The sequence below is a fragment of the Falco naumanni genome, chromosome 1, assembly GCF_017639655.2.
Source record: "Falco naumanni isolate bFalNau1 chromosome 1, bFalNau1.pat, whole genome shotgun sequence".
In the NCBI taxonomy this organism is placed as follows: Eukaryota; Metazoa; Chordata; class Aves; order Falconiformes; family Falconidae; genus Falco; species Falco naumanni.
Genome location: NC_054054.1, coordinates 110,598,727 through 110,626,690, shown reverse-complemented (window position 1 = coordinate 110,626,690; position 27,964 = coordinate 110,598,727). Strand labels below are relative to the sequence as shown.

Here is a 27,964-nt window from a genome sequence, read left to right as displayed (position 1 = left end):
GGACTAGGAAACAAAACCGCCTTCAGTTATGCCAACAATACTCTGCCTTGCTTCCAGGCAAGCACGAGAAAAGAGTTCAATATCCAAGTCCGAATAGCAACAGCAGCTCATCCCTTGCATAGCTTAGTCAAACCCAGCCATGCCCAGCAGCCTGCCTGGGGATTGCCACGAACCCCCTGTAGAACGCAGCATCCTTCCAACAAGGACCAGCAAGTCCAGCCTCCACAGGTCATCTGTGAGACAACTGGGCACTATTCTGCTCTATAAAGTAATTACAGTTTTTCTTATGAAGAACCAAAATCACATGTTTCTGTTTGAACTCTTCATAAAAGAAAGGTGTAGCTGTGAACAGTAAAAAGGATGTTATGTTTTTACACAAAAACTACAATATACACAACAAAAGAACCACAGTGTGCCTCTCTTTTTATTCTTTATTTTACAGTTCACAATTAGAAACCTACTGATAAATTACACAATTCACCCTCTTATTTGGGGTTTTTAAATGCCTCAGAATTGTGCTGCCAATCCTATCTCATCCCAGGAAGGTGGTGGCTCAAGGTGCCACCAGGTTACGCAAGGCAGAGCAGCCAAACATGCGTTTCACATGGGAAGTTAACAGGCAGCAGGAATTATCCTCTAAAAACACATTTGAAATGGAAAAATATACTGGATATCATTTCAAGGTTATTTTATAGACTTGCAAAGGTTACAAATATTGGGGGGGGGGGGGGGCATGGGGCGGAGAACCAACACAAACTTCCAGGGCTGCAGGTCAGCCGGGTTGTATTTGCAGGGAGCAATTTACCCAGACTGGCCCTTTTTCAAGGCCCTACATCTTAAGCAATTCTCTCCGAAGCCTCCTTTTACAGAGCAGAAAGGTAAGTTAAGCCCCTCCTCAGCTGTGCATTTCAACATCTACTTAACTTTGTACACAGTTGCGGCCACCTATTCATATATTTCACCAGTGCTACCCACATCCCTGCTCATTTGTTTTTCTGCTCAAAAGTTCCTAATTTCTCAATGCTTTTTTTGGCCTCCAACTCCTAGTTCAACCATCTTAAAAAGATGGCACACGCTGCACAACAACAGCGCATCTGCTGAATTTCAGCAAGCTCCTGCAGAAGACGCCCTGTGGAAAACACCAGTTTTCATAACAAGTCTAGCTGAACATCATAGGGGCGTGATAAAAAAGCACAGTAGTGCTTGAAACTTCCTTAGCCAAGTGCCTCTGAATTGAGGATCATGGTGGCGCAGAGACCAAAGAACTTTTCCAGCTGGCGCAGGCTCTTTCTCTGCTGCAGGGAGGATGGCTGGCTGCATGCAGACCTGGACTGGCTGCTCCTTGCAGGACACGATCTAACCCAACCCAATGCTGGGGGTGAAACCCAGCTCTGGGCAAAGAACCCACCCAAAGCCACCACCTCAGCAAGGTGGAGGAGGGCATGGCGTTACCGTCATGCAAGCCTTCACCTAAAGGGCATGAATTTCACTCAGAGTAAATTAAAAGGCCAGATCCAGAGATGAGGCTATGTGTACTTGCCAGTAGAAACTGGTGACAGATGAGGAATGGACAGAACACACCGTGAGCATGTATTTATAAAGAGGAAAAAAAGGGGCAAATTGCCTTTGTTTTTCCATTATGAAGGAACTTTTTACCAGTTTTCTCCTTGTATCCTTCTACAGTCGCTTACCTTTGGCACAAGGAATTCTACGTATCACAAGATTTAAGTAATAATAATACTTCATATCAACACTCAGCACTTACACAGCGCTTCTCATATCCAAAGTGCTTTACAAAAGTTTGTGAGTCCTCACAACACCCCTGTGAGGTAGGTAAGTATTATTATTCCCATTTTACAGATGGGGAAACTGAGACAGAGAGGTAAAGTGATGTGCCCAAGGCTATACAGGGAGTTGAAACTCTTGACATAGTGGCCCAGTTCTGGTCTCCCTTATGGTGGTGTAACACAGGTGACCTCCCACAGAGGTATAAAATGGTGTAAGCTAAACAATCCAACCCTAGTTTCTCTGGCTCCCAATCCTCCACCCTGAAGAACTGACCATACCTGCTCCACCTAAACCAATGTTTGCCTTCTGAAATGCTACAGAAAGTCCAGAGCACAGCAGGAGCGAGTCTGCAACCTTAAGGCAACACGTACATTAACAGCTCCATAGCTCTGCAGCAAGTTGGACGACACACAGACATCTTTCTGCCACACTGCGAGACAACTCAAGCGGTCTCCAGTGCTGCACGTATCAGCTTTGCGGCTGATTCTCTTCTCCCTCAAGTTAGAATAAATCCAGAGCAAAACAATGGGGCAGCACCAGCGCAGAACTAATATGAGATCTGAACCAGACCTTTTACCTGCTGCTTTGTAGGCAAACACCCCTACTAACATCTTTTCATTTTGGATAGCTTCGGCATGGTTCACTTCAATCTCTCTCTTTCTCTCTCTCTCTCTCCAAGTTTGTATCTCTGCATATAAACAAACTTCCAACATTTCCAACTGGTCAGCACCAAGCATTTAAACAGCACCATACATCTTTCTAAGACCAACCACTATTTCCAGAAAAAGTGTCAATGCATGCAAATACCACATACAAAAACATCAAGAGTGCTGGGAGATGATACCAAGGATAGAGGTGATCACAAGACAGCACACATTTAGTTTTTATTAAAAATACCAAACAACTCACTCTTACTGTAACTATGCCACTTAGATGATCATTCTAACCTGCAGAAGTGCAGGTACTTTTCCTCCAACTACTTACCTACCTACCTAGAAAGAAAGAGAAATAGCAAGCACACACATTTATACTTCCTCAAACTTGGCAGGTGTGATTCATGTGAATGGGAAAGGAGGGTGTGGGGAGGTGGGCGAGATTCTACACCGAGTTTAGAGCAGTGGAGTATGAAAGAAGCAGAAAATATCACATGCATCATTACCATCAGTAATCAATCTGATGAAAATAAACCCCAATATTAGATGGATTCATGTATGAGATCCACTGTAAATCTCAAACCCTAAGCACACTGCAGCTGGCAAACATCTTGTGCCACTTCACCTATGTCCAGACACAGCATCAGCAAATAAGATCAAACAAACCTTGAAAAGAAAGCAAAAGGAAGAATAAACCAGCCTGGAGACAACAATCTTCCACAAACCACTTCCCTGCATTAGTTTCAAATACATTTTACTCTTTTAAGCAGTTTCAGAAAGGAGTGGGGGAGAAAGAGACCCACTACCATGTTTTTTTTAAAACTGGCTCAGCACCAGCACCAGCTCAGAGAGAGGGAGAGAAAAATAATTCTTCAAACACAATCCTTGGTACTTGATTAAAACGTTGCTAGCCAGCCGACGAAACCCTAGATTGCCAGAGGGTTCGAAGTGGAGTGGATACGCTGCGCTGCTCACGGTCCTCTTCATTTGCTATGATATCTGCTCCGTGGGCCTCATCTGTATATCTCCAATCTAGAAGAGACCAACACAGGATTTTACTGGAGCGCTGAAGTCCGTTTTAAATCCTGCACTGGGCACTTCCATGCTGCACCGTTACAGTGGCAAGCTGCACACGAAGAAAGCTCCTGTGACTAGAAATGAGCCTGCTTAACTGAGATACTAGAAAGAAATACAAGTGAATGCGGCTGCTCTGCTTTTAGCGCATGGAATATAAGCACAAATATGCACAGAAAGGGTACAAGATGACACTGATTACAAACTCCCGTGGTTCAAGTCTTTGGTCCCGCTCACAAAGGGTCAAGCAGAAGCACTGCTTGACCAGCCACAGGCAAGACTTTTTATCTTCTTAGGACAAGAAGGTCAGTGATCCAGTGTTAAGATGGCCACGTCTTGCTCCAAGGAGCAGAGTTCACACCAGGGGCTGCTAAACGTCTCACGATCAAAGTTTGCTTTTGCAACAGGAACTTTTGCATTGCACATATTAAACTACAACACTGCTCCTGCCTCCTCCTGGCTCCAGCTCAAAGCTGGTCACTTATTTCTTGTTTCACAGGAGGGAAGTCCCTCCCGGCACTGTGAGCATCTCACGCCACCTTTGGGGAGGTGCACAACACTTGGCAGGATCAGGCCCAACACATCATTTAGTAACTGGCAGAACCCAACCCAGCTGCAAAACTATCAGCAAATCCATCCAAAGGGGCAGAACATGCCCATATCCCTCCTGTGCCCCCTGCCTTGCGCAGCCCTTCTCCGGGGTCCAAGCAGCCCTTGCTGGATCCACAGGGCTGTGAGCAGCCCGAGCAGTGCCATCCCATAGCTACCATAAGGGAAGTGTAAACAAAGGTGCTCACTGCTAATCCCCAGCCCAGGCTCCTCGAAGCACACAGCTGATATGGTGGCTGCAACCCTGATTAGCAAATGTCAGGGCAGCAGTTACCCTCTCCGCCTTCAGCCCTGCCCCAGCAGAGTCCTCCAGCCCAGCCACAGCCTACCTGTACATGAGGTGGGGCACTGAGGACATATATGACAGCGTTAGCCATATCTTCAGCTTTGAGACACTGGAAAGACAGGAAAGAGACTCAGTCAAAGGGCACCTCAAAGTTAACCACAAGATCACTCCTTTCCTAACCATCAATAATGAGTTTCGACAGTGTCGCTGGGGCACGTCAAAAAGATGCAAGCAAGCAGGAAAAAAATAATCCATTGAAAATTTAACAAAGGACGTGTCTGGTGCTGATAATTCACCATTTGCTGTGAATAATCTTACTACTGGCACAGTAATTCTGCCAGGTCAGGCATTGCCATCCTTATCAAAAATTCCCAGAGAAGCACAAGAAATCCTGCGCTAGCCACCTGCAAGACAACATGCTCTCGCATTTCTTCTTGTGCAGGCATGTTTGCTTATTATATCTTCTCTTCAATAAAGAAGTCATAGCCTGCAAAATGTCAAAGCTGACTGATTTATTTACAGGAACATCAAAACAAAAGGAAAAATATAGGCAGTCAGAAACTGAACCCAAATGAAAATCTGTATTGTGCATAAATATCAGTGCAAAATCTGAGGTTTGAGTGCTGAGACTTTGGGAGATGCTGATTTCATCCTGGAAGGCACCGGGCACTCTGCAGAACTAGTTCCTTGTGCCGTTCGCCAGGAAAGAGACGTGAACTATAATCAGAGCCACTTCCCTCCGTTTCCATTTCTCTTTGTCCTACCCGAATGCTCTCATAGGTTGCAGCAGCTCTCTCGGGGTCATTATCATGAAGTTTAAAAGCAAATCCCGTTTCCACCAGTCCTGGAGATATACACTGGAAAAAAGCAGAGCACATCCTAATAGGATTTGTAATTCCCCTTCAGTAAAAGAATGAAAAGAAAAAAAAAAAGAGAACGAAACTTTTTAGTGCTGAAAAAGCCCCAAAAAACACAGCCCCCATTCTATTGTCCTCCTTCCCCACCCTTTTTCTAGGGGAACAGTTTAAGTGAGCAGGCTTTGCCTTAATGATTATTGTGGCAGGAACCTCTGGGGGACTGCTGACGGGTACCTCCCTCTTCATGCTCCAAAGGGGCAGAGAAGCAGAGAAAATGACAGAAAAGCTTGTAATGCAAATTAACTTCTGGATACATCACTCCAGAGATGCAAGCTCTGGATGAGAGCAAACAGCCCCACTGACCGCCCCCCTCTGCTGCCATGAGCCCCCCTCGCTCCCTGACCGGCAGCTCCCCACTTTGTGTACCCAAAAAGTTTATTTCCTGACGCAGCTCACTGCTGCCATGCCTTCTGTACCCCAGGTCTCCCTCTGCCTGGGAAAGGGAGGCGGCCAGGGGCAGCTGGGCACAGGACCCGAATGTTCCCCAGGGTGCTGAGTACTATTTTTGCAATTCCTTGCCTGTTTCCCAAAGGGAAAACCTCTGCCCCATAAAGCCGGCCAGCTCTCCACCACCCACAAAGCAGGAGAGAGGAAGAAGCCCACAGTACTCACTGTAGCTCGTATATGAGTCTTTGCTTCTCTGAGCTCCTGCCTCAGCCCCTCCGTGAGAGCCGTAACCGCGTACTTGGTGGCACTGTAAAAATGCACCACCGACTGTGGCACAACGCTGTGGCCGTTCATGCTGAGGAGAGAGCAGAAAGGAAAGTGCTGAGAGGTGGGAGGCAAGCCGGGTCCTGAGAAGAAACCAACAGGATATTCAAACCAGCATTACAAACACAGAAGGAGAGGCTGACGGGGTGGCTACGTGAGGAATTCCCCTCTCCTGCAGGAAACTCACACCACCAGAGGCTCCTCTGGACCCGGCTGTCTTCTGGAGCTGGTCAAGAAGCTTCAGTCTTCAAACTTGCACCATCGCAAGTGGTTGGCATTATCCTTTTCTCTGTGGTTAGGTCTTTCTTGCATTTAGACCAGCAGAGGTTAAAAAAAGTGGTTTGAAAAAAATCAACCATCACAACCCTTGGAAAATCTCTCCTTGGACACCACCAGCCCACTGCTTAAGTCCTCTCTAGGAGGTAGGGAGGAGCAAGCCCACGTAGCTGATCCCACATTCCCCCCTCACATACCTGTTAATGTTAATAATATGCCCGTCATCGATGTTCCTCTCTTTCATGGACTGGTAGGCCTCTCGGGTGCAGATGCTTACAGCCATCACATTGACCTGAGGGATGAGCAAAGAAGACCAGGAGACCTGGGCTTTAAGACCAGCAACCCTGCCTGGCAGCTTCTGCCTCCAGCCTGTGACCCACGGCAATTCCCACGCAGGCCAACAGAGGGAAATGCACATACACGCCTGCCACACGCCTGCCACACGCCTGCCACACGCCTGCCACACATACCCAGCTCTGTGAGACAGCCCTGGCCTCCGCCAGAAAAAAATGGGCTGAATTGTTCCAGGGGCAAATGTGAGGCTGGAGTGTGAAATAAGGGAGAAGAAACCCACCGCCCCACAGCCAGCACTGCCTCCAGCAGACAGCGTTGTTTATTTTGTACAGCACTGAGCACACTGGTGTTTGGGCAGCTGATAGGACACTAACAGCAGGTAATTAGGTCAGCTAGTTAACAAGGAAATCCCCAGATATTGCCTGTCAGAGCGCCAGGTGCTCAGCGGCACTGCAAACCACACAGCCAGCAAAGAGCTTCCTCCGCACAAACAAAGCCAAAGATCACATCGTGCCACGGGGAAGGCCAGAGTGGGCAAGTAACCCTGCAGATATGAAAGCCACCGACCTGTCACACTGCCTGCTGGCATCTCCCTCAGCTCTAAGCGGGTAAGCCAAGGAAGAAAGGACACCGCGATTTATCCAGTCCTATAGCACAGGATGCAGAGCTTTCCAGGCTCTTGCTCTTTGGACCAGCGCTCCCCAGCACACCGTGGCTTGGTTAAACTCGGTCATATCACCCCTGCAATGTGCCACCATTAACGCACAGATGCCTTCAGCGTTTGCTGACCATAAAGCACAGAGTCAAAGTTTCCAGGAAGACAGAGACATGGAAATTCCCCCAGCTGGAATACACAGCACCCAGAGGTATGTGCAAGATTGATGAGCAAGCCAGCTCAGCAGCAGTGTTAATTGCTGAAGTTTATGGTGGTTTAGATTTAGAAAGGTGGCTGAAAGGTAGAAAGCGTTTGCTAAAGCCCTCTAGAAAGGCTGCAGCCATTCCAAGGCAGGATACACTGGCAGGTCCTACCTAATGGCATGTCACTTTGCTAACGAAATGAGCAGGCCAGACAGGTCTAAAAGCACCCCTGTGAACTAAATATCCAGGAAGAATGAAATTTCTGATGAATCAGAAGTCAGGTGCAATAAACGGGAGGAGAAGCAGGAACGAGGCCATGTGGGCAGCGAGCAAGGGATATATCATCGCTGTGAAACTTATAAACAAGAATGGGGCAGGCTAACTAGGACTTGCTAGCACAGAAGGACATGCAAGACAGGAACGTTAATTTGGAGACCAGAAAGTTAAGAGGCAGAGAAGGATGGATTTGAGAGATGCAATTACTGTGCAGCGCACAAAAGATGAGCGGGGTCAGCTGAAGGATCTTCTGGTCACTGCTTTTGTCTTGGTCCTTATTTCCTATTCATTACTAGAGGCCGTGCTTGTGAGTTTTTGTCTTGGCAACAGATAAATAGCATGCTTATCTGATCTTGGGAGTACCCAGGCAACACAACAAAGTAGAGTCCTCATCCTCATCCAAGTGCACTTTGGTTAAGCACACAGTCACTGCCAGGTATCTCAGTCATCATACCTGGAACTACAGAGATAAATTCCCTGGCGCCCGGTTGAAGATTTACCTTGGCTGCGCAAGGAAGAAAGTTAGCAGACATGTCAGCAGAAGTGGCACCTCAGCACTGGAGCGAAGCCCAGAGCAGGCAGGGCATCTGAAGGCTTTTGGATTTCACAGTAAGGTGGGCAAGGAAAGCAGGAGTAACCTGCTCCAGTCTGATGTACCAACCAAGTGAGGAGCCAGTCCTTTCAGATACAGATCTGGGCAACTGGTAGTATAAGAAGGCTTCATGATAAGCAACACACCTGCTTTCCTCCCTGCCCCAGGAGACCCTGAACCCACCAGGCACCGCATCTTTGGTGCGGTAGCTCCCCGATTCCACTCCTTCTCCTTAGGCCACTAGAGGGTAACATCAGCCTGAAGCCTGAGACCCAGCTCCAACGCCGTGAGTCACACTGAGCAATGCTTCCTTGCGTGGGTAGACTCACAACATTTTGACAACTACTGGCAAAGCAAGATACTAATCAACAGCCACATGGGAAAGTCCAGAGCCTGTACGATAAGCATCTTGGTACAACAAAACAACTGGCTGGAAGGCAGCTGAGCTGGGATTGCCTCGCCGCCTTTTCCTGATAGCACCCACAAGGTTTTTGGGTGAAATCTCATTTCAAAATGTGGAACAGGCACTCAGGAACCGAAAAACACACCTGGAAAACGTGCAAGTCTTAGGGCTGTATCACTGTGAGAAACAATCCAAAGGCTGTTGTTACAAATATCTACAACAACACATTTTCCAGCCTCATTCCTGTTGTCAGAAGGGAAGGTTCAAAGATCCCTTCGCAAAGACAGCCAGCACATCCGTGCTCCGCCTTTGCACAGCACGCTGCACAAGGCAGCGGGTCCGGGGCTGCCGCGTGTCTGTGCTAATACAACAGAAACAATGAAGGCGCATTTTCTAGTAATTAATGAGTTCCAATCGCAGGTTGGGAAAACATAAAAGATCCTGTTCCTGGAAGCGCTGAGCATTTCACTTCCCAGAATCAGCCTTTTCTAAGGCATCAGAATGAGTACCCCAGCTCCTAAAGCACACATAAAAACGCAGGTTACAGAAAACATATCACTGCACAGATGGTATATAAAACCAAGAAGAACAGAGCCTCATTGGTCAATGAATAATGCCAAGAAGAATCAAACCCATTTAGCATCTCGAAGAGCGAGAGGATGTGTGCTGCAGTCCTTTGTGCCCTGAACAGTGCAAATGGAAAGTTCAGCTTGATTTCCTGACTGTAAAGGTCAGTAGGTAAAACGTGAAGGAGCTGTTCAAATCCCAGAGCCTGCAGTCAGTGTGTACATAGCACCCAGCCCTGGCTACTCCTGTGCAGATCGAGGACAGCTGGAGGACTTTGCTCCAGCCTCATGTCAACCTCACAAACATATAAAGAGGAAAAGGGGGAAGCTGTGAACCAAAAGATGACGGGCTCAGAACCTGCCTGCGATAGCACGCTCCCTCCTACACACACACCAAATTTGCTGGCTGGCAACGCTGGGCTCTGTGCTGCTGTAAAGCAACAGAGACACGATTCCTAACATGAGATTCCTGCACCCCAGGGAAAAGCAGCTCCTCCCTTGGGAATAAATACCAGACAATAAGGAACCAAAACATACCAAAAAAAAAAAAAAAAAAAAAAAAAAAAAGAGGAGGAATAAGTAAATAACATGATTTTTGTATAGCAAGGAATCTTACGGAAGGGGAAACTGGCAGGAGACAGAGCCTCAAAGCTCATAAAAAATGCATGGAAACAAAAATCGATTTACCAAAAAGGAAAAATGCCTTTAATTTAAGGCCCTAATGCCTCCTAAATCAATAGATCGATGGCTGTTTAGAAACTTTCCCTGTCTGGCAGCCCAGTAGCATGCTGAAACTCTCCAACAGCATCTCAAACTGCGCTGCTCTTTAAGACCTTTCTCCAAGGGACCTTTGGAAGAAGCCTCCCTGCTCCCGCTCAGTTCTGCAAAGCCCAGTGGCCCATGAAAGGTGCTGGCAACCTTCCCTCGTCCTGACCCTCCAAGAGCTTCAGAGCATGTAGGAGGAACGGGCCTGGTGCGTGTTTCCCTGGGGCTGGCGTGCCACATCGGGGAGAGCTGTCACTGCAGATTCCTCCCCAAAGCCCACTGCGACGCCAGTGCCTGCACAGCCATGGCCGCATTTGGAGAGCGAGATTTTCAAGCAGGAAGGTTACAGCCACAAAACAGCGGCACACAGCAAAACAAAAAACCCTGAGCTACTACTACCACTTACCAGCAGGCTAAAAAGCAAAGCCCAGGCTTGTCAGGCTGCCTAGGCTGAGGTGGGCGAAGCACTTGGCTCTGGACTGGCTGTGGGCATCACCCTTGCATTAAGGGTGCAAGTGTTGTTCAACTACACACAAGTCAAGAGCAAACCCACCAGCTTCTGGGAAGCTGGCAAGAGGAAAACATCTACCAGTACAGGAAGAAAGTTTGGGTAACTCAGTCTGTTCCCAGAGCTACACCAGCATTTTTGCCAAGCAGTGACAGCGCATACAGCCATACAGATCACCTCTGGCAATAAAACATGCTCCCAGCCTGGTTTCATAATGCTGCCCTTGTGGAGGCACCACCCTGCCTCTCCTCCCACCCCACCCATCACCCCCAAACAACTCCAAAGGGTGAACACAGCAGCACCCACAAGGACAGCGGATCCCACAGGCTCCCAAACTTTGAGCCATCATAAATACCAACACTGGAGTGTCACACAGGACAATCCTCGTTCCCAAATCTTTCTTCCTAAAGGTGGTGGAAAGTGAGATAACAGGAGCACTCCCACCTGAGCAGGAAGACAGTACGAAGAGAAAGGCCTTCAGCTGGCAAAAGCCACGTGTCTCCCCCAGCCTGACCGCCTTACAACAAACAAAAGGTCAGAAGAACAAAAATGAAGAAGCGTAAAGGATGCGCAGCATCCACGGAGGCATTCACACAAGACATGATCACAGCGACCAGGATGAGTTTACAAGGAACAGGTGACCCACAGGGCCAGGCTTGCAGTGAGACAACGCTGGGAAGTGCCCTGCTTTACACCAGCTCAGCCTCAGCTACACTTCACTTAATTTTCTTTAAAGACTCCATGGCAACCGGGGATGGGGAGATGTAGCTGTGCAGTGACCCAGGCTGGGCAACCCACAAAAGCCTGGCTGGGCAAACAAAGCTGAGCTGAGCTTGCTTTGGCTGCAGTCACAGCAGCTAGCAGACCAGCCAAAATCCTAACAAGAACTTAATTAGCCAGGATACGGCAGCTCTTGCCCTGGCAGCAGGAGTCTGAGGCCTCAATGCGCCTCTCTGTTTTGCTTTACACAGCCCCTGAAACTACTTCTGGATGAACAGCCACCAGCTGCCGCAGGAGCCGACAGATCCTGGCTGAACCCGCTGTCAGACACAGCGGCCCCGAGCTTACAGCTTGGAGCAGCTTTTCAAATAGACGTGTCTTTTACTTCACTGGGACAAGCTCTCACAGCTGCTGGAGGTGCTGCAAGGCTTACTCAAAGCCACGAGTTTGACTCCAATGTCTATGAGGACAAGGCTTTCATGCACAAAAGTAGGTAGTACAGGAGGGGAAAGCTCCTGTTTCAGCCTCTCACCAGCCAGAGGTGCAGGAAGGTCAGTACAAAAGGGCCGTTGCAAGGGCACAGTAAGTGGCCTGGGGTCCCACTGCTGTGGCTGCCACTGCTATGTGCAGAAAAGGGCCATCCCATAACGACAAAAGATGGTGAAGTCCCCAAAAGATGCACGGCAGCACCTCAGGACAGCAAGACCCAGGGAGAAGCGCTGCTAGTAACGGCATGGACCATTTGCACAAACTCCCAGTTCGGCATATGAAATTGTCTCGATCACATCCAGCTCTAACCAGATTACGAGCAGAAAATTAAGCTAAAAAGACAAAAAGCATTACAGTTTTTTAAGCCAAAAAGAATCTGCCCATTTTACAACCCACTGCTACAACTAACAGGATTAGCTACAAAAGCCAGTGCTTGGCATTCAATTTCCTATTTTACTGAAGAAAAAAAAAAAAGCAGCAAGGCTCATCACCCTTTAGAAAGCCATTGAGCTCAAGGAAAAAATGCTACTGAAGGTATCGAGCATTTTCATACTCCAAGGTGAAGGCATGTGGCTCAGCAGTGCATGATATCTTTCCACTTCCCAGTCGGCAAACCCAGGCCATGTCAGAGCCAGAGGGGAAGCAGGTCCTCAGCTCTGCCCACATGGAATAAGTAGATGGGGACTATGGTGCCGGTGGCCAGAAAAAATTAAAATCTAGCCCAGTTCCCACTCTATCAGTGGCAGTACTCACATCTATCATCGTCCGCCAGCCCTCCGTCTTCCCTGAGAGCAGGGGCTCCGGGCGAGCCAGCCCCGCGTTGTTGATGCAAACATCAACTCCTTGATGAAGCGTCTTGATGGCGGAGAACATCGACAGGATCTCCTCTTCGTTGGAGAGATCGCACTTGTACGGGATGAGGGTCCCCGGGTAGCCGGCACTCTGGCATTCTGCTGCCAATTTCTAAGGAAGAGAAAGGAAGGAAGTAAACAGCCATCAGCCTCCTCTCCTCCTGGAGTAGCTTATCCAGCCACTTGCTTAAAAACACACCCCAGGGCTAAGAAAACACTGCAGGCTTCCCAGCGAGCCTGCCTTTAAAGTAGACACTAGGGAAGAATCACTGAAAATGCTAATTAAGAAAGAAGAAATATCGATATACATGAGAGTCTGAGTGCTTCGGCCTTTAAGTTATTAAACTTGAGGAGACGCTCTGTGCTCATCCATCACTCTGGCAATACAGGTCGAGGCAAGCAAGTGCTGGCAAAATACAAACAAACACTGCCATGGCACCAGGCGGCAAGTCTGCCACACTGCTGTGCGGATAAAGGACGTGGCAATCGCATACCCGACAATTCCTCGTTAGCCGTTATCAACAGTTATTCCAGGCATTCAGATCTTTTATCAGACTAGATGATATAAAGCAAATGAAAGGCCAAGAGCTGCTGCTGGTTGCCTGTGTTAATGATGTGGCAGCCACCACACCAAATCCTCTGGAGGATGCCCTTTACCCCCTGATGCTAATGAGAAGCAGCATCTCATCTCTGATGTGTCACATTAGCGACAGTGACAGCTTCCAGTGTGAAGCGAGAGCCACATGATGTCTGGTTTCTGCAGAGAGACGGACTCTGGCTACAAACGTCCACCAAATCACTTGAACGCCATCACCCAGGTCGCTTTCACCAGCGTGACATTTCAGCGGGTGCAATAAAGCTCTCCTGCCAGAGGCAGCTTTCCCACTCCTCCCAGCTCCTCCCTGCATACCAAGGACTGCAGCTCACAGTTTATAAAAGGAGGAGCGAGGCCCAGCACAGGAGTCACCTGGCTGGAAGCAGAGGGCCTGGGACGGTGATTGCACATGCCGGCGGCTCTGAACAGCCAAGCCCACCTGCCTTAGCCAGCAACAAGGGTGCAGGGAAGCCAGTGCACCCACCACAGCACCTGGGAGCACCCGAAACACCGCTGGGAAGCTCACACCAGAGGGATCTGACTTTTTTTGCTTGCTGTAAGGTGCAGCATCTCATCCCTGCTGTATCATATCACCTCCCGGACTGGCCCAGCCCCTCCTGGCCCTCCAGGAGGACACATGGAGAAATTCGCACATTCTGGAGAAGGCAGATGCTAAAACCAGCCCCACCATCTGTACCGACATCGGGAGGAGCCTGGAGAGCCATGCTGGCCTCAGACACAGCTCGCTCTCATAGAAGCGGGAGTGACACACCAGAGCACGGAAGGTGTCCTTCTGCCCGGGGAAGCTCGCAAGCCCCCAGGCCCCTGTCCCCTCCGCTCAGGAGAGCTGATCTTCCAGCAGCTGCAGCAGGGGCAGACCTGCCCCACACAACACCCAGCATCGGTGACACTCGCAGCATGTGTTTGCCAGAAAATAAACATCAGACAGAGGAGAAAACAACAAAAAAAACCAAAACCATGGAACATAAGGGAAAGTGGAAAGAGAAGGAAAACAACAACAACAACAAAAAAAATCAGAGACAGCACGGCACCTGCTCCCCCAGCGCAGGCTGTCAGGAGAGCTTGTGGGGCTGCACCGGTTCACCACCACGGGACCGGGCAAACGCCAAACCAAAGCCTGGGCCCGGCTCCCATCCAGCTGGCCTCCAACGCATTCCATCCTGCAGATCAGATGCCAGCATGCCCAGGAAACCTGCTGGTTCTGATCCCTGAAGTTTTGTTAGAATCGGCTCTCTGTCCCCCAGTCAGCACAATGCAGGGTGGCCGTATGCCTAAGGGTAACAAGGAAGGCTGGCAACTTGGTTAGATCCACAAAATCCAAAAAGGGGAAAAAAATTAAAATCCACCTGAAGATGTGAATTGGCTTCCAACTCCAAATCATAAAGTGTGCTCTTCATCAGTGGCTTTTTCAATAACCAACTTTCTCTTAGCCAAGTTTTACACAGAGCAGGGCTCAGCATCCTCACTGCAAGAGGAACAGCCAAGCCAGGACCTCCAAACTCCTCTCTGTGCCCCAAGCACATTCATTTTAATTACCCTGGGACAAGTGGTCTGTTTGGTAAATGTTTTTCAGCCTTTCTCAATACCTAACACCACTGCTGAGCTGGGTCAAGTCCCTGAACAGAGCATTTAAGCTTTTCTTGATTTGCCTTTCACAGCAAGCCACAGCTTTCAGAGCCCACAAGCCGAATCCAGCCCAGGTCCAAGGGTCTGGTCCAGAAGCCACTCTCCTTTCTGGGTACCACTTCAGTGAAGGCACTGCAGTAACACAAGAATTATTATTATTGCTCTCACAGCACCAGGCAAGAAGGGGACAGACATGCTGAGTTCAGCTCAGAGATCGATACATCCCAACAGCATCACGCTCTCTGGAGAGCTCTGCTTGGGCTGAGCTAGACAATATTTCTGCCCAACAGAGAACAAAGGTTCCCCTGGGACTGAATCGTACCTCTCTGTACCCTCCTGGGGCTGGTTTCACTTTGCTATATATGCAATGTTGTTGATTATGTGCTGATAATAGTAGAAAAATATATAGTTTTTTCAAGACTAGTGTACACACTTGAGAAAACAGTTGGGGGAAAAATTCTGCAAGAGTAGCATCTAGAAAATTAAAAGCAGTATGAAGGGCTGTTGGAAAGTGCTAAACCACTCTGGGGATAGGGCCTTGTTCCTGCAAAGATAAAGGAGGGAAAAATGGGCAAGGGGCCTTCAGCCAAATTCTTCACAACCTGGCACCAAGGTGACAGCTTGGAAGTGCTCTCCGTCCCACTACCCAGACTCAAGCACCCCAGTTAAGGGATCCACCCCACTCAGTATTTCCTGGTAAAGTACCAAGGCTCATGCCTGGCGCTTTTTCTTCCTAGTTCACCAGGTCATGGCGAGGAGTACGGTCTTAATTTGCTCCTGGAAGAGGGCTGGTGCCCTGGCACCTCCTGCAATTGCCAGGCTGCGTTTAGGTTGCTTGAACAAGGGCTGGGCTGAGTTATCTTTCCAGTGGTGCCTCCAATTTTTGCTGCTGATATCAGTGCTCGTCACAGGTAAAGTGGGGTGCTGTCTTCTGAAGCCAGCGTACTCACACACAGAAAGCAAAAGCAGGGCCCCCATCGCGTCCCGAGGCTGAGCATCACGGTGCGTCCCAGAGCTGCTGGGAGGAAAGCTTAGAGCTGATGGCAGGAACCGGTCCAGCCAAACTCAACCCTGCTGAACTCGAATCAAGCGACACCAATGATTTTAAAAGATGAGAAATACAAGCACGAGGGATTGGGATGTATCTCCCAAAAGAGGACTCATTCCAGGAGAGCTGGCTGGAAGGATGAAGGGCCCGTCAGCATGGACAGGAAAGGACAGACAAGCTTATCTACAGCCCAGAGGGAAACGCCGTGTTTAATATCTCTGTCTCCATGTTCAGCTGTCATTTCTCACTATTCAGTGAAACCTTTCACTGTTCAGTACAGCTCTCGATGGGGGCAGACAGGGTCTAAATACCACGGGCTGCAGCACAGCAACCCAGATGAAGGAGCAGATGAAACAAGGGATGCGCTCCGGACAGCAGTGGCTGTCGTGGTGGAGCTGCCCATCCTGCTTCCCCAGTCAATTTCCTTAGCTTATGTCTTAGATGTACCGAAGAGAAAGCCCTTTCTGAGAAAGGCTCCTCTGCTACAACTGACCAGAGAAATTAAGTATCTCTCAAGATACTTCTTCTTCTGTCTGGTGTCTCGCCGCCTGAAACAAGCCTCAACGTGGATCCTTTCATCTTTCAGGCTACACTTGTGTTAAGAAATTCTCTTTGAAAATGAAGTGCCGAACACCACTGACACTCAGGCGGAACTGAACATGCTTCAACCCTCTGTAGATAAAGAGTCATCACAGGCTCTTCAAAGAAACATCAACTGCGGGCAAGTTTGCAAGAGAAGACTTATGTAAAGCAACTCTCTGAATTAGGGAGCTTGCAATATTTTTTCAGAGCATCTGTTAAGTCACTCAATTAATGCTCATTCCACTTTAAGCACACCACACACACAAGAAGGGAAGGAAAAAAAGAAAAAAAGCTGGTTTTCCAGATTTCATAAGCAAGTTGAGAGTGACCATGTAATGCAACACCAATACAGATGAGGGTCGGTGCGCCTCCAGCAGCTGGAGGTGAAGATTTGAAACAAGACCTGAGCATCTCTGTTCCACACCATTATCACTAGATGCCTGGCAACAGACAGCCGGGTGCTGTAGCTACTGGTATAAACTGGGATAACACAACATAAGAAATCGATACCCTACGTGTTAATATGTTTAACCTAGAGCCATCCACTGCCACGGATGCAAGCCCTGGTCCCTGTAATTCTGATGTGCTACCTTGCATGAACACAGCAGGCGGCAACACCCATGAAAGGCCAGCTTTCCACAGAGGGCACCTAAACTGCTCGTGGGATACAGTGAGTCAGTACGGCAGCACGCACTAGACACGTGGGCTGCTGTGTGCCTCTTGCTTAGACACCAATTTTTCCATTGACATCACAGTGATTTACCTCTGCTTCCAGCGGTGTTGGATGAATGAACAAGCAAATGAAAAAAACAAAAACGTTAAGCACCTACCTGCATGTAAGTAAGATGAGACCATCTGGTCATGCTGCTTCCTATATACTATTTAGTTGTCTGCTTTTAAAGGTTCTAAAAGGATGCCTCACATTATGTTAAGAATAGGTCAGTTCTCCCAAGAAGGGGTTAATGCTCTTTGTGCATACAACACTTGGAAAGGGCACAGTGCCATGCATTTAGATTCAGTCTTGGTAAAATGGTTTTAGAAAACTAACTGATATAAAAATTTAAAGGGACTCTTAAGGGGAAGAAAAAAAAGAGTCACGTAGGGCTTTATTTGGCAAACCATCCCATTAACTCCAGACACATTTAGTTCAGAGAGATTAAAGCTAGAAGAAACCATTAGGTAATTTTTAATCTAACCTGCCATTCATCACAGGTGCTTGCATCCTACTGATTTAGCTTATGCTTAAATACATAGCTGTACCAAGAAACCAACTGGAAAGAAACCGAAGACACCCCAATTACTTTTGCTATCTAAAGGAAATGAAGGAGAAAAATCCTAACGAACAGCATCACGGTTGTGAAAGAAAACAGGGGGCTTAAAAATCCTTTCATTTTACTGACTGGCAAGTTTGAAGCTTCTTTTAATTAAGATTTAATGCCACTGCAACAGCATAATACAGGAAGAGATACACAGTGAATAAAGCACGAGACTGTGGTTGATTTCCATGGTGTGCTCTGTGACCATGGGCAAGATGCAGAGCCATTTCCCCATCTCTAAAAAGGAGATAATTACATTGAGCCCCTTCCTAGAGCTGCCAGGTACCTGGGGCTTTTTGCCCGCATGTGATTCAATAATGAGTATTACTTCATATTTATTCAAGTTCGTTTTGCCTGGCTCCAGATGCCCAGACAGGGCTTCCATGGGAGTCTAAAAGGAGTTTTCAAATGAATATAACAGTAAAGTGACCCCTCTTCCCTCCCCTAAGCTTTAAATTGATGCTTTTCACTGATGGCTTTTGCCAGTCGTCGCTCCTCAGCTTAGATCGGTGTCTGCTCCAGGACAGAAGGAAGAACGGTGGGGATGGGGAGCTTAAATGGAAAAGCAAATGTGCAGTACTCTGCTGGAGATACCAAAGCAGAGTACAGCCAAAGAAGGACTAGCACCAGTTTCAGACCGTTTACCTGAAGTACATCTCAAGTACAGGCTGCCTGACCAGGGAGACTGAATTTTTCACACCGCTTCAGAAACCCACCACCTTTTGGCACAGGCAAAGGAAAAAAAGCAATCAAAACCCAAACAAAATTTAAGTCCCTGTATGTATTTCTTTTCACCTTGTATCATCCTAAATGTACTGACTTTATAGTCCTCGCAAAGACTCACAGGTGGCACACAAAATCAGCACTCATATAATAAATAACCCAGAAAAATCAGATCTCATTTTGTGAAAGAGAAAGGAACAAAACCCCAGGGAACCTCTGGGACCTATCTGCTGTTTATCAGCTTCCAGCAGCAAGAAGCAGACCATGGAGAAGCATCTAAGGAGTAACAGTCCCAGCCAGGTAGTCATGACCATGGTCCTCACCAGGGCTGCAGAGCACAGCATGGCAGCCCTCCCTCCTGCCAGGCTCCTCACCCCACGGTGCTGCCACAACTTCCGATACCCACTGGAGACAGCACAAAATTACATCTTGGCATATCCCCAGCATCAGCTGTCCGGCACATCTCCTGGATGCTACCCAGGCTCTGGACACTGAACATCAGCATGGTGCACACCCTTCACACTGCAAACCCATCCCGCAGGCTCCGGAGGGGCCAAGCGGCATCTCCTGTCCACCCACTGCCCGTGGGCGCAGCGTGGCCCAGGGAAGCCCCTCGGCTGGTCTCACCCCAGGCACCGAAGCCAGCCTCCCTGCCAACCAGGAGCCTGCCTGAGCAGTCACATCTTCCTGGTACTGATAATCGTCCCCCCAGACTGCTGCAGATTCACGTTGTTTTTTTCCAAGCTCTCTCTGCTTCCTGCACTTTCTCAGTCGTTAAACATCCAAGTTTATTTTTTTTCCTAGCTCACTTAATTTTAAATTCCCAGCGTTATACACGCAAGCCAAATCGTCCCATTTACGCTGCCCTGAACGTCCCTGCTACCTTAAGACATTCAAACAATCGCTCCTTACGTCAAGGCTGAAGGCACTTTTTTTCTTTTTTCTTTTTTTACTGCTTGCTCAGATCACGTTGCTACGGGCTGGCATGGGGGAGGAGGAAATACGCTTGCTCCTACGATGACAGCTCATTAAAGCAATATCTCTTGCTTATTCTGAGGTATGACTATCCTAAAACAAGCATCATAGGTGCCTGCCTGCTCTTCAGCTCCAAGATGCATAAAGCAGGTTCCCACGCAGCCAGGCACGTAGATGCTTTCCTTCCTCAAAGGACCCAATACTCATTAAGACCGAAGCTGCTGTCTTGCAGCCACCCGTGGTCCCCCACCAGCCCTTGGCTGCCTTCACAAACAGGGTTCAAAGACCACGTTGCTCCAACACACCCAAATGCCTGCACGCAGCAGACCTGACAGTCCACGCATCACAAGCTGGATCACTGCCCATTCCAGCAACAGATTTCCAAGGCAACCTGCAAACATACCACTCGGAGGGCAGAGCCGAGCCTGAGCTTCAGCCTGACACCCTCAGATCACGGCACATGCCTTCTGTGTCATCCCCACCACAGGCGAGCACACCTCCACTGCGCTCAGGGAATCAGAAAAAGATTATTTGTTTATTTTAGTTAAATCAGACAGCAAATCCTGCAATAATGAAGGTCTGAGATGCCTCACGGTACCCTGAAGATCCAGGGTGTGATCAGAGGTCCATGGAAACCATCAGGCCACGCCTGCCCTGAATAACATACATTGTAATTGAATGTATCGCCGTACCTTGTGGGTAAGACTCAGGAGCACTCTCGAGGACAGCCAGGACATGATCCCAGCTCTGTCACGACCTCACTGGGGGGCTTTTCCCCTTCCCAGCCCCAGCATCCCCGCCTGTGAGACAAAACAGCAGCAGGTGATAATCCTCTCGCTTGGGGACCCAGGAAAACCTGAGCATCGACTGCAGCCACCGGGCTCCCAGAGCTTGGCCAAGCTCTGCACCTTGCTGCGACACACAACACGCCTGTCAGCGTGGCCGTGAGCAAAGCACCCACCACTGTCACCAAAAAAGCTGCCACCAGACCACGAGACTGGCCTTTTCTCCTCCCAACACCCCACAGCGCAGCCCTGGCTCGTCCCCACAGCTCGCAGGAGCTGGGTGTTTTCCCGCTGCCCCCCAGCACCACCCACACGGCAGCAAGCATTCCTGCTGCCAGGGCACGGCCAGACCTGCGGTCCCCGTCCCCATGTCCCCATGCATTTCTCCGTCTCATCGGCTCCCATCCTGCGCCCGTGTAATCCTCAACGAATCCTCTTCTGAAAAGGCAGATTAACACACGCTGGGCGAGGAGCAGGCCTTTCCCCACCAGCTCCCAACGCTCCCCGGTACCAAAACAGAGATGACAGGTCCTGAATTTTAATACACCCCAGACTCATGACCCACCGACATACAGGACAGAGGCTCCCACACACCCCAGCCCAGCCGCAGTCGGAGCAGGGACAGTGCCAACAGGGATTAACACTTCCATCGCCGCACAGCGCGGGCGCCGCGATCAAACATCTGTACTGATGCCAATGCCACCGGCCGCAGCGGGCTCAGCGCTGCTCACATCTACGCTGATGCTAATCCCCAGTTAAGCTGGGCAGAGCCGCAGCTGATCTGCATGAGCCCAACAGGGAGTAAAGTCCGGCTGCAGGAGCGAGACCGCAGGCCCTCTGCTCCCGCTTCACCCGACAGAAGCGGGGTGGGCACAACCCCCCCCAGGACCAGCAAAGGCAAAATAACCATGTTCAGTCAGGAAACTACCATTAACACTGTGCCAGCTGTGCCTGGACCTCCCTGCCCTGGGACACCCTCCACAAAGCCGAACCACAGGCCAGAAAACCCGCCCTGTGTCTGAACGCTGCTCCCATACAGCCCTCTGACCATTCCAGGGTTTTACACGGGGAAACTGAGGCACGGGACAGCCACCCGGTCTGCCCTGTTACACAGCACGGCAGAGGCAGACCACGCACCCCACTGCATCTCCAAAATCCCAGGGAAGGCTCAGCTATTACTTATTTTTAGGGCTGCGACCATGACATACCCCGCTATCACGGCTCTATCGCAAAGCCAAAGGGAACAGAAGAGAAGCAGGGAAGGGAGGGAGGCTGAAATAAGACATTTTAAAAGCACATTTTGGGGGAAAGGGGATAAATCCAACCTGGTTTAAAAGCAACCCCTCCCCCACATGCCTCCTGAGCTTCAAGGCTGTGCAAAACCATTGGGACAGCGAAGCATTTGTTCCCACTACTCAGGACAGCAATTACGGGATCTCTTTCCTATTCATCAGGAAAGGACCTGGTCAGGGACAAGCGGCAATAAAAGCACCTCAGAGGCCTTGAGTACCCACCATCCCCGAGGCAAGGCCTTCACCAAACACAAAACAAGCCCTTCCAGAGGCCAAGGAGATTCTGAAGGTCATTCATTTACAGGGGACTGTGCCTTGGGATTATCCTGCCTGAAGCTGCTCCTCCTGCCTTAGAAAATAATTCACTGGGCTACCAGACAGCCTAGCAGCTCTGCAGCCTGCATACCGCGAGAGCGACAGGTCCGGGGAAGAGGGGCTGGGGAGCCATGAGGTCCTCAACGAGCTTTTGGGGACAGCAGCTCACCCACCTTTGGCACGGGGAGACCAGGAGCTGCAGAGCCTGTGGGCACAGCCAGGCTGCCCGGGGGGTGGGAGCCAAGCACCAAAATTCAGGTTTCAGCCATGAGCACGTTGCTTTAAGTCGCACAATTAAGACAACACAGGCCCAGAGGTGAAAGCTGTGCGTTCAGGAATGCCCTCCAAAACGCAGCCCCAGCCGTAGGGCAGACGGACAGAGCCCACCAGACACCCAGCACTGCAGGGACACCCACAGCTCGACCCCACGGACAAGACACCCAAAGGGGGGATGCCAAAATTTTAACCAGTTGACCTCTACACCATCAACATGATTTGTACCCAGTGCAATTAAATTCCACATTCGGGTACCATGAAACTATTTAGCCATTAATTAACCGCCTTGGAGGACTGAAGGGGTCAAGAGCCTCCCTTGCACCTTATAGCCCGGGCAGTGATGGGTGGTGGGGATGGGCCAGCCTGCACACGGATATTTGGGATGCTCAGCTCCCGCGAGGAAGGCTCAGCTTCTTCCTCCTCCCACACCGCCACAGCATTGCTTAACGAAGAGAGCGCAAACCTCTTCAGAGATTGGACTGCTCAAATCTGCAATCAATAGCTCAGCTTATCAAAGGCTGTTTCTTGAGCAAGATCTAACCTTGACAATGCAGTCCCTGGTTATAAATGTTACCTTTGATCAATAACTGTCACAAATGCATTAGAATTAATTGGTTAAACCTTGTATGCTAAGCCACGTTTACTGCTTCCTGCAAAGCTCACTCTCCACACCCTAACAAAGAAAAAAAAATATTTTTTTTAGAACACAGCATCTATGATTAGATTTCTTCAATGCCTTATGGCAGGCCATCGCCTGAGGGCCCCAATCCCCCCCGACGCAGCCTCGCCGCGCGGAGAGGGCAGCACGTTCCCCCACCAACATCCCAGAGAGCAGCCAGGTACCGCCGCTTCAGGGGATGCTCGCCAGCCCCCCAGGAGCAGCTGCATGCTTTGTTACATGGCTTGCAGCGGACCCAAGGCGCTCCCATCGCAGACTGGGAGCCCAGGGTGAGCCATACAAGATAAGCCCACCAGCACCCTACAGCCACCAGCTCTGGACACTCCAACCTGATGCCACAACCCGGCAGCTCAGCTATTTCCAGCAGCGATGTGAAGGACTGCAGAAGCCAGCTGATTTCCTGCACCTCTTTGGAGGAGTCTCTTCTAAGTGATGAATTAACCACACTTGGAAGGCATTGAAGAAAAATAAAACAACAACAACAAAAAAAATAAAATAGCATAAAGCAAGTGACTGATGCACCAGCCACCCTACAGCAAGGTATCAAAGGAATGAACGAGCTGCTGGAGGATTAGAAAGCAAAACCGAGTGCAACAGCATCAGGTGTTGCCTGATCCAGAGCAGCCGACACCGCAGCTGGAGGGGGAACTCCTGCCAGCACTTTTGCCATTCTCTAAAAACATAAAAATAAATATAAAAATACATTAAATTAAATTTTATTATAGAAGAGTGTAATACCAAGCATCAGCTGCAAACTCTCTGGAAGCAGCTCCCTGTCTCACACCTTCCTGTGCTCCAAAAGCACCAGAGTACCTCGATGCCATCACCACGACTGAGCCAGACCCTACATTTACCACAAACTCTCCCAAGTCTTCCCCCACCCCAGGAGAAGAACGCTGCGAAATAAAACTTCTGCATCACACCGAATAAAAGACCAGAGAGTGGTTTGTCAGCCATGGGGGAAATGTTTTGTCCCATGCACAGGGAAGCTCCCTCCTTTTTTTGTGCTGCTGCAAGAAGTCAGACACTAAACACAAATTTCTGGGAAACATCAGGAAGAAGCAAGTTGAACAGCCTCGGAGCGAACCCATCAAAAGTGATGCTCTGCTTTTTGTCTGTGGGATGGAGTGACTACTGCATAACCTGCTATCGTGCACCAGCTAAGCTGTGGCAAGTCATTAAATCACAGCAGCTCTCCTCGGGTGCTGGAGACTCAAGGGATCAGCCAGGGGGTCCCTGTGCAGGTGATCATTGGACAGGGCACAGTTTTCACCAACGCTTGATCTTACAGGCTCTCAAAATTCTTGGCTAATTCATAAAAGCACAATGCTCGCTCCTGACTTGGAACACACATAGGTATCTGAAGAGCAGAAAACACTCAGCAAGAGCACATGCCAAAAAGTCTATGACAGCTGTTAGTACCTCCAGGCTTCTCATTTAAAACAAGCTTTCAACCTAAATTATCTCCTGGCATTCAAAAGTAAAATAAAGCCATTTAAATTATTCCTCGATGTCTGACTATTACAGTTACTGTTGGATGACCCACACGATGACTCTCCGCTCACAAAAGTTGCACAACTGGGGAACACGAGGCTGCTCGTGAGCCGGGGCTGCAGGACGGGCAAACCCATGGTGTAAAGGCTCACGGCCAGAGACAGCTCCTCAGGGGAAGCCCAGTCGCCGGAGGCCACGCTTGCCATGGCTGCATGCAGAAAGATGTGACAAAAAAAAAAAAAAAAATATCCAGTTTTGAAATAATACTGCTGAAGTCAGCTGGAGCACTAACTCAAGGCACGTTGAGCACGTGGCTCTTCTACTGAGCCACTGGAAGAAAAAAAAACCACAAAACAAAACAAAAAAAAAAAGAGAGAGACTTTTGCAGTTTTTGTAAGCCATTAACATTTTTATTTCAAAAGTCAAATAATGAGCACTGGCGTCGTGACACAGGTTTTATACCAAAACCACAACTTTGCAACTCCTTCATTAGCTTGCCTCAAGCCCTTATCTGATTTTCCAAGAGATTAAGAAATCTTGACATAGCATTTATTGCCCTAGTTAAACTCCCCACAGAACAAGATACTCTTTCAGTCACCAGTTTACAGTAGGTTGTAAAACCACCATGTAGAGTGGTTTCAGCCACCTTACCTTAAAATGGATGACTAGTGCATAACATTAATGAAAACATACGCTTTTCTGCTACCAAATGATCACCACATTCCCGGTTTTTAACTGTATCAGTTGCACTCTTTCCATTTCAAGCTGCCTGGATTTATTTTGGGGGTTTGCTCCTCTAGTACACCGTTATCCACAGTGGCATTTAGCAAATTATTCAATTTTAATAGAGCAACAAGATCTGTCCTGCAGGAACTGTGGCTGCAATGCCCCAACCTCTCCTTTATTCGCATCTGGCAACACCAAGCCCTCAGCTCCTTCCTATTTCTCTCCTCTTGTCCCTTCGTCACTGCGCCCCAGCCCTGAACATCAGTGCCGCTTCCCCCATCCTGCCCCTCCAGCTGGAGCCGCTCTCCTCGAATTAGCGCATCCTTCAAATCCCCACCGAGGCTTCCTGCCAGGGGATGGTCCTCCAGCTCCCAGCCAACCCTGACTTGGAAGATCAGCAGCCGGACATAACAGATGAGCATATTTTGTGGATAGATCTGGTTATACAGTAACTAATTAAGGTAACAACATGCTCACAGAGTGCTGGTGGCCCAGACCCTCCTGTTTCCTTCCTACTGTCCCCACAGCCAAAGCCCCTCCAGCGGGCAGGAGCCCCTAGGCAAGGTCTGGCTGCACAGTCATACCCGCACACAATGCCACCTCCTGCTTCTCGAGGTGGCTTCTTACAGCCACGTCCAAAGTCCCAAGCCCCAGCATGAGTCTGAAGCCTGAATATCTTCCTCTTTTTTTTTTTGTTAAAACACATTAGGTGAAGCTCCTGGAGGAAAGCTTCATTACCGCAAACAACCCTGCTCCGAAGGCACAGCAGGAGCCAGCAAGAAGCCTCACCTGTGCCAACACAGGTGTCCCAGGCAGCCACTCCAAGGTGACAGACCTGTTCCCAGAGTGAACCTGGGCCACCTCATGCTTCACCACCTTCCCTTCCCTGAGCAAGCAGCACCTCTGGGATTTGGTTCCTCTTTAAGGAAACATGCTTTGCGGCAAATAGAAACCAGAATAGCAGCGGAGCAAAACACAGCCCAAACATCTAACTAAACAAACAACCGTGTGCTGCAAACACAATTCGGTCCTCGAAAGCACGAAGCCGGGACAAACATCAGCTGCAGTGTTAGACACAAGGCTTGGGAACGCAACAGCGACAAGGGACTCGGAAGGGGCCGAGCAGTCAGCATTGCTCGGTACAGGCACATACCACACAGCCCAGACAAATCACCTACATAAAATGCGACTGCATTTTGTGCAGATTCAAATAAAAAGATAAAGCCTTTAAAAGACTGCTCTTTCTTAAATCTATACCGCATTTTTGCCAGAAAGTTTCAGAAAGGAGGGATTTCAGGCTGCAGAAAGGAAGGAAACTCCTCTGCAGTAGTGAAGGAAAATACAAGTTTCATTTATTTTCTTTACCAAAGAAAATCAAAAGGTTTCAAAAGCAAATCCAAAGAAAGTGCAATATTGGAAACAGCAATACTGGAAATGGCTTTTCTGTCCTTTCTGGAGCGGAATGGGAAACAACGGCATCCTTTACCACATCCTTCACCAGGTACCACAAGGCTACAAGAAACCAGGCTACGGAAGTACATCCTTAAATACCGCTGGCCGCACATGGGAAAGCCTTCGGAGAACTCGGCTTTCCCTGCAAACCACAGTATCAAAACACTGGGAAGTCCAAAATTAGAAGCAAGCCCCAGAGGACATTTAAACAAGTCACATTGGGGTATTTTCTCCTCTCTGCAAGCAGTCTTTCTGATTCATGATGAAGAATGGAAAAAGTTTTGATTCCTCTGAGCGTTTCTTTATTTAACCCTGTATCTCAGCAACACCCACCATGTCAAGCCTTGTTTCCCATGATTTTTTGGACAGTTTATTCTTGGTGTGGCCAACTGTGCATAGCGAGTCCTTATCACCTTTACTAAGGAAATACAAACCCTGGGTGTTCGTACGGTCCTCGTCGGGCTCGGCTGCCACCGAGCAACCAAGATGACAATATTTGGGCTGTCTGACTGTAACTTTTTTCTTCTCTTTTTTCTTTTTTCCTTTAAGAAGGCAACTTCTTATGAAATGAATAGGCTTCAGCCTGCGCCGTTGCGCGGTAAAGCCTACAGACACATCCAAGGACACGAAGGACCCCACAGAAACTACACTGAGCATCTTTAAGGCAGCGGCGAGGTGTTGGCTCTAGAGGTGGGTGAAGGCTTCGCTCTTGAGATGCTCATTGTAGGGGTGAGCAACGTGGGAAGGTCTGGAGCCCGATTTTAACACGAACTCGTAGAAACATCCGTATCGCCCGAGCGCCCGCCGTGGGCCGGGATGCACCGCGCCCCCCCGCACCCAGCCCCGCTCCTCACAACCCATTTTTAACCTCGATAAAAGGCAGCTCAGAAAAAAGCAACCCCAACCCCAACCGAACCTGCTCCCGGGGCAACTCCCACCCCCGGCCCTGCTGCTGCGGGGTGGCGAGCCCCTCCGGGCCCGCCCGGCCACGGGAACCCCCGCGCCGCAGGGGCACAGCTGCTCCCGCCGGGCCGGGAACAGCGGCGGAGCCCACCCGCGGGGGGAGCCCACCCGCACCGGGCCCGCAGCAGGGCGAGCGGCCCCGCCGGCCCCAGCCCCCGCCTCCCGCCGACCCGGCCCCGGCAGCGCTCCCACCCCGCGGCGAGGCCTCCCGGGGCGGCGGCCGAGCCCCTCCCCGCCGTGGGACGCCCCCGCCGTAGGGCTGCCCGCGGCCCGACCGGGGGCCGCCCACCCTCGGCCCCCGGCCCCGCTACCTCGATCTTGTCGACGCTGCGGGCGCAGCCCACCACCTTCATGCCGTGCTGCACCAGCGCCCGCGCCACGGCCGCGCCGATGCCCACGGAGGCGCCGGTGACCAGCGCGACGCGCCCGGTCCAGCGCTCCATGGCCCCGGCCCCGCCGC

At 49.7% G+C, this 27,964-nt stretch overlaps 1 protein-coding gene across 2 annotated transcripts; it reads right to left on the bottom strand.

Annotated features, from left to right (window-relative positions):
- Window positions 1-406: 406 nt before the first annotated feature.
- On the bottom strand, window positions 407-27,964 carry DHRS11 (dehydrogenase/reductase 11). 2 transcript variants are annotated; one of them, XM_040577848.1, is made up of 7 exons: window positions 27,816-27,964; window positions 12,539-12,748; window positions 6,512-6,606; window positions 5,940-6,069; window positions 5,175-5,267; window positions 4,454-4,519; window positions 407-3,473 (listed from the first exon to the last, which is right to left on the bottom strand). In XM_040577848.1, the coding sequence occupies exons 1-7, from the start codon at window positions 27,945-27,947 to the stop codon at window positions 3,432-3,434; spliced, it is 768 nt and encodes a 255-aa protein (XP_040433782.1). In that variant the 5' UTR covers window positions 27,948-27,964; the 3' UTR covers window positions 407-3,431. The 2 variants fall into 2 exon arrangements, with proteins under 2 accessions (XP_040433782.1, XP_040433778.1); XM_040577844.1 differs by lacking the exons at window positions 407-3,473; window positions 4,454-4,519 and having other exon boundaries at window positions 4,534-5,267.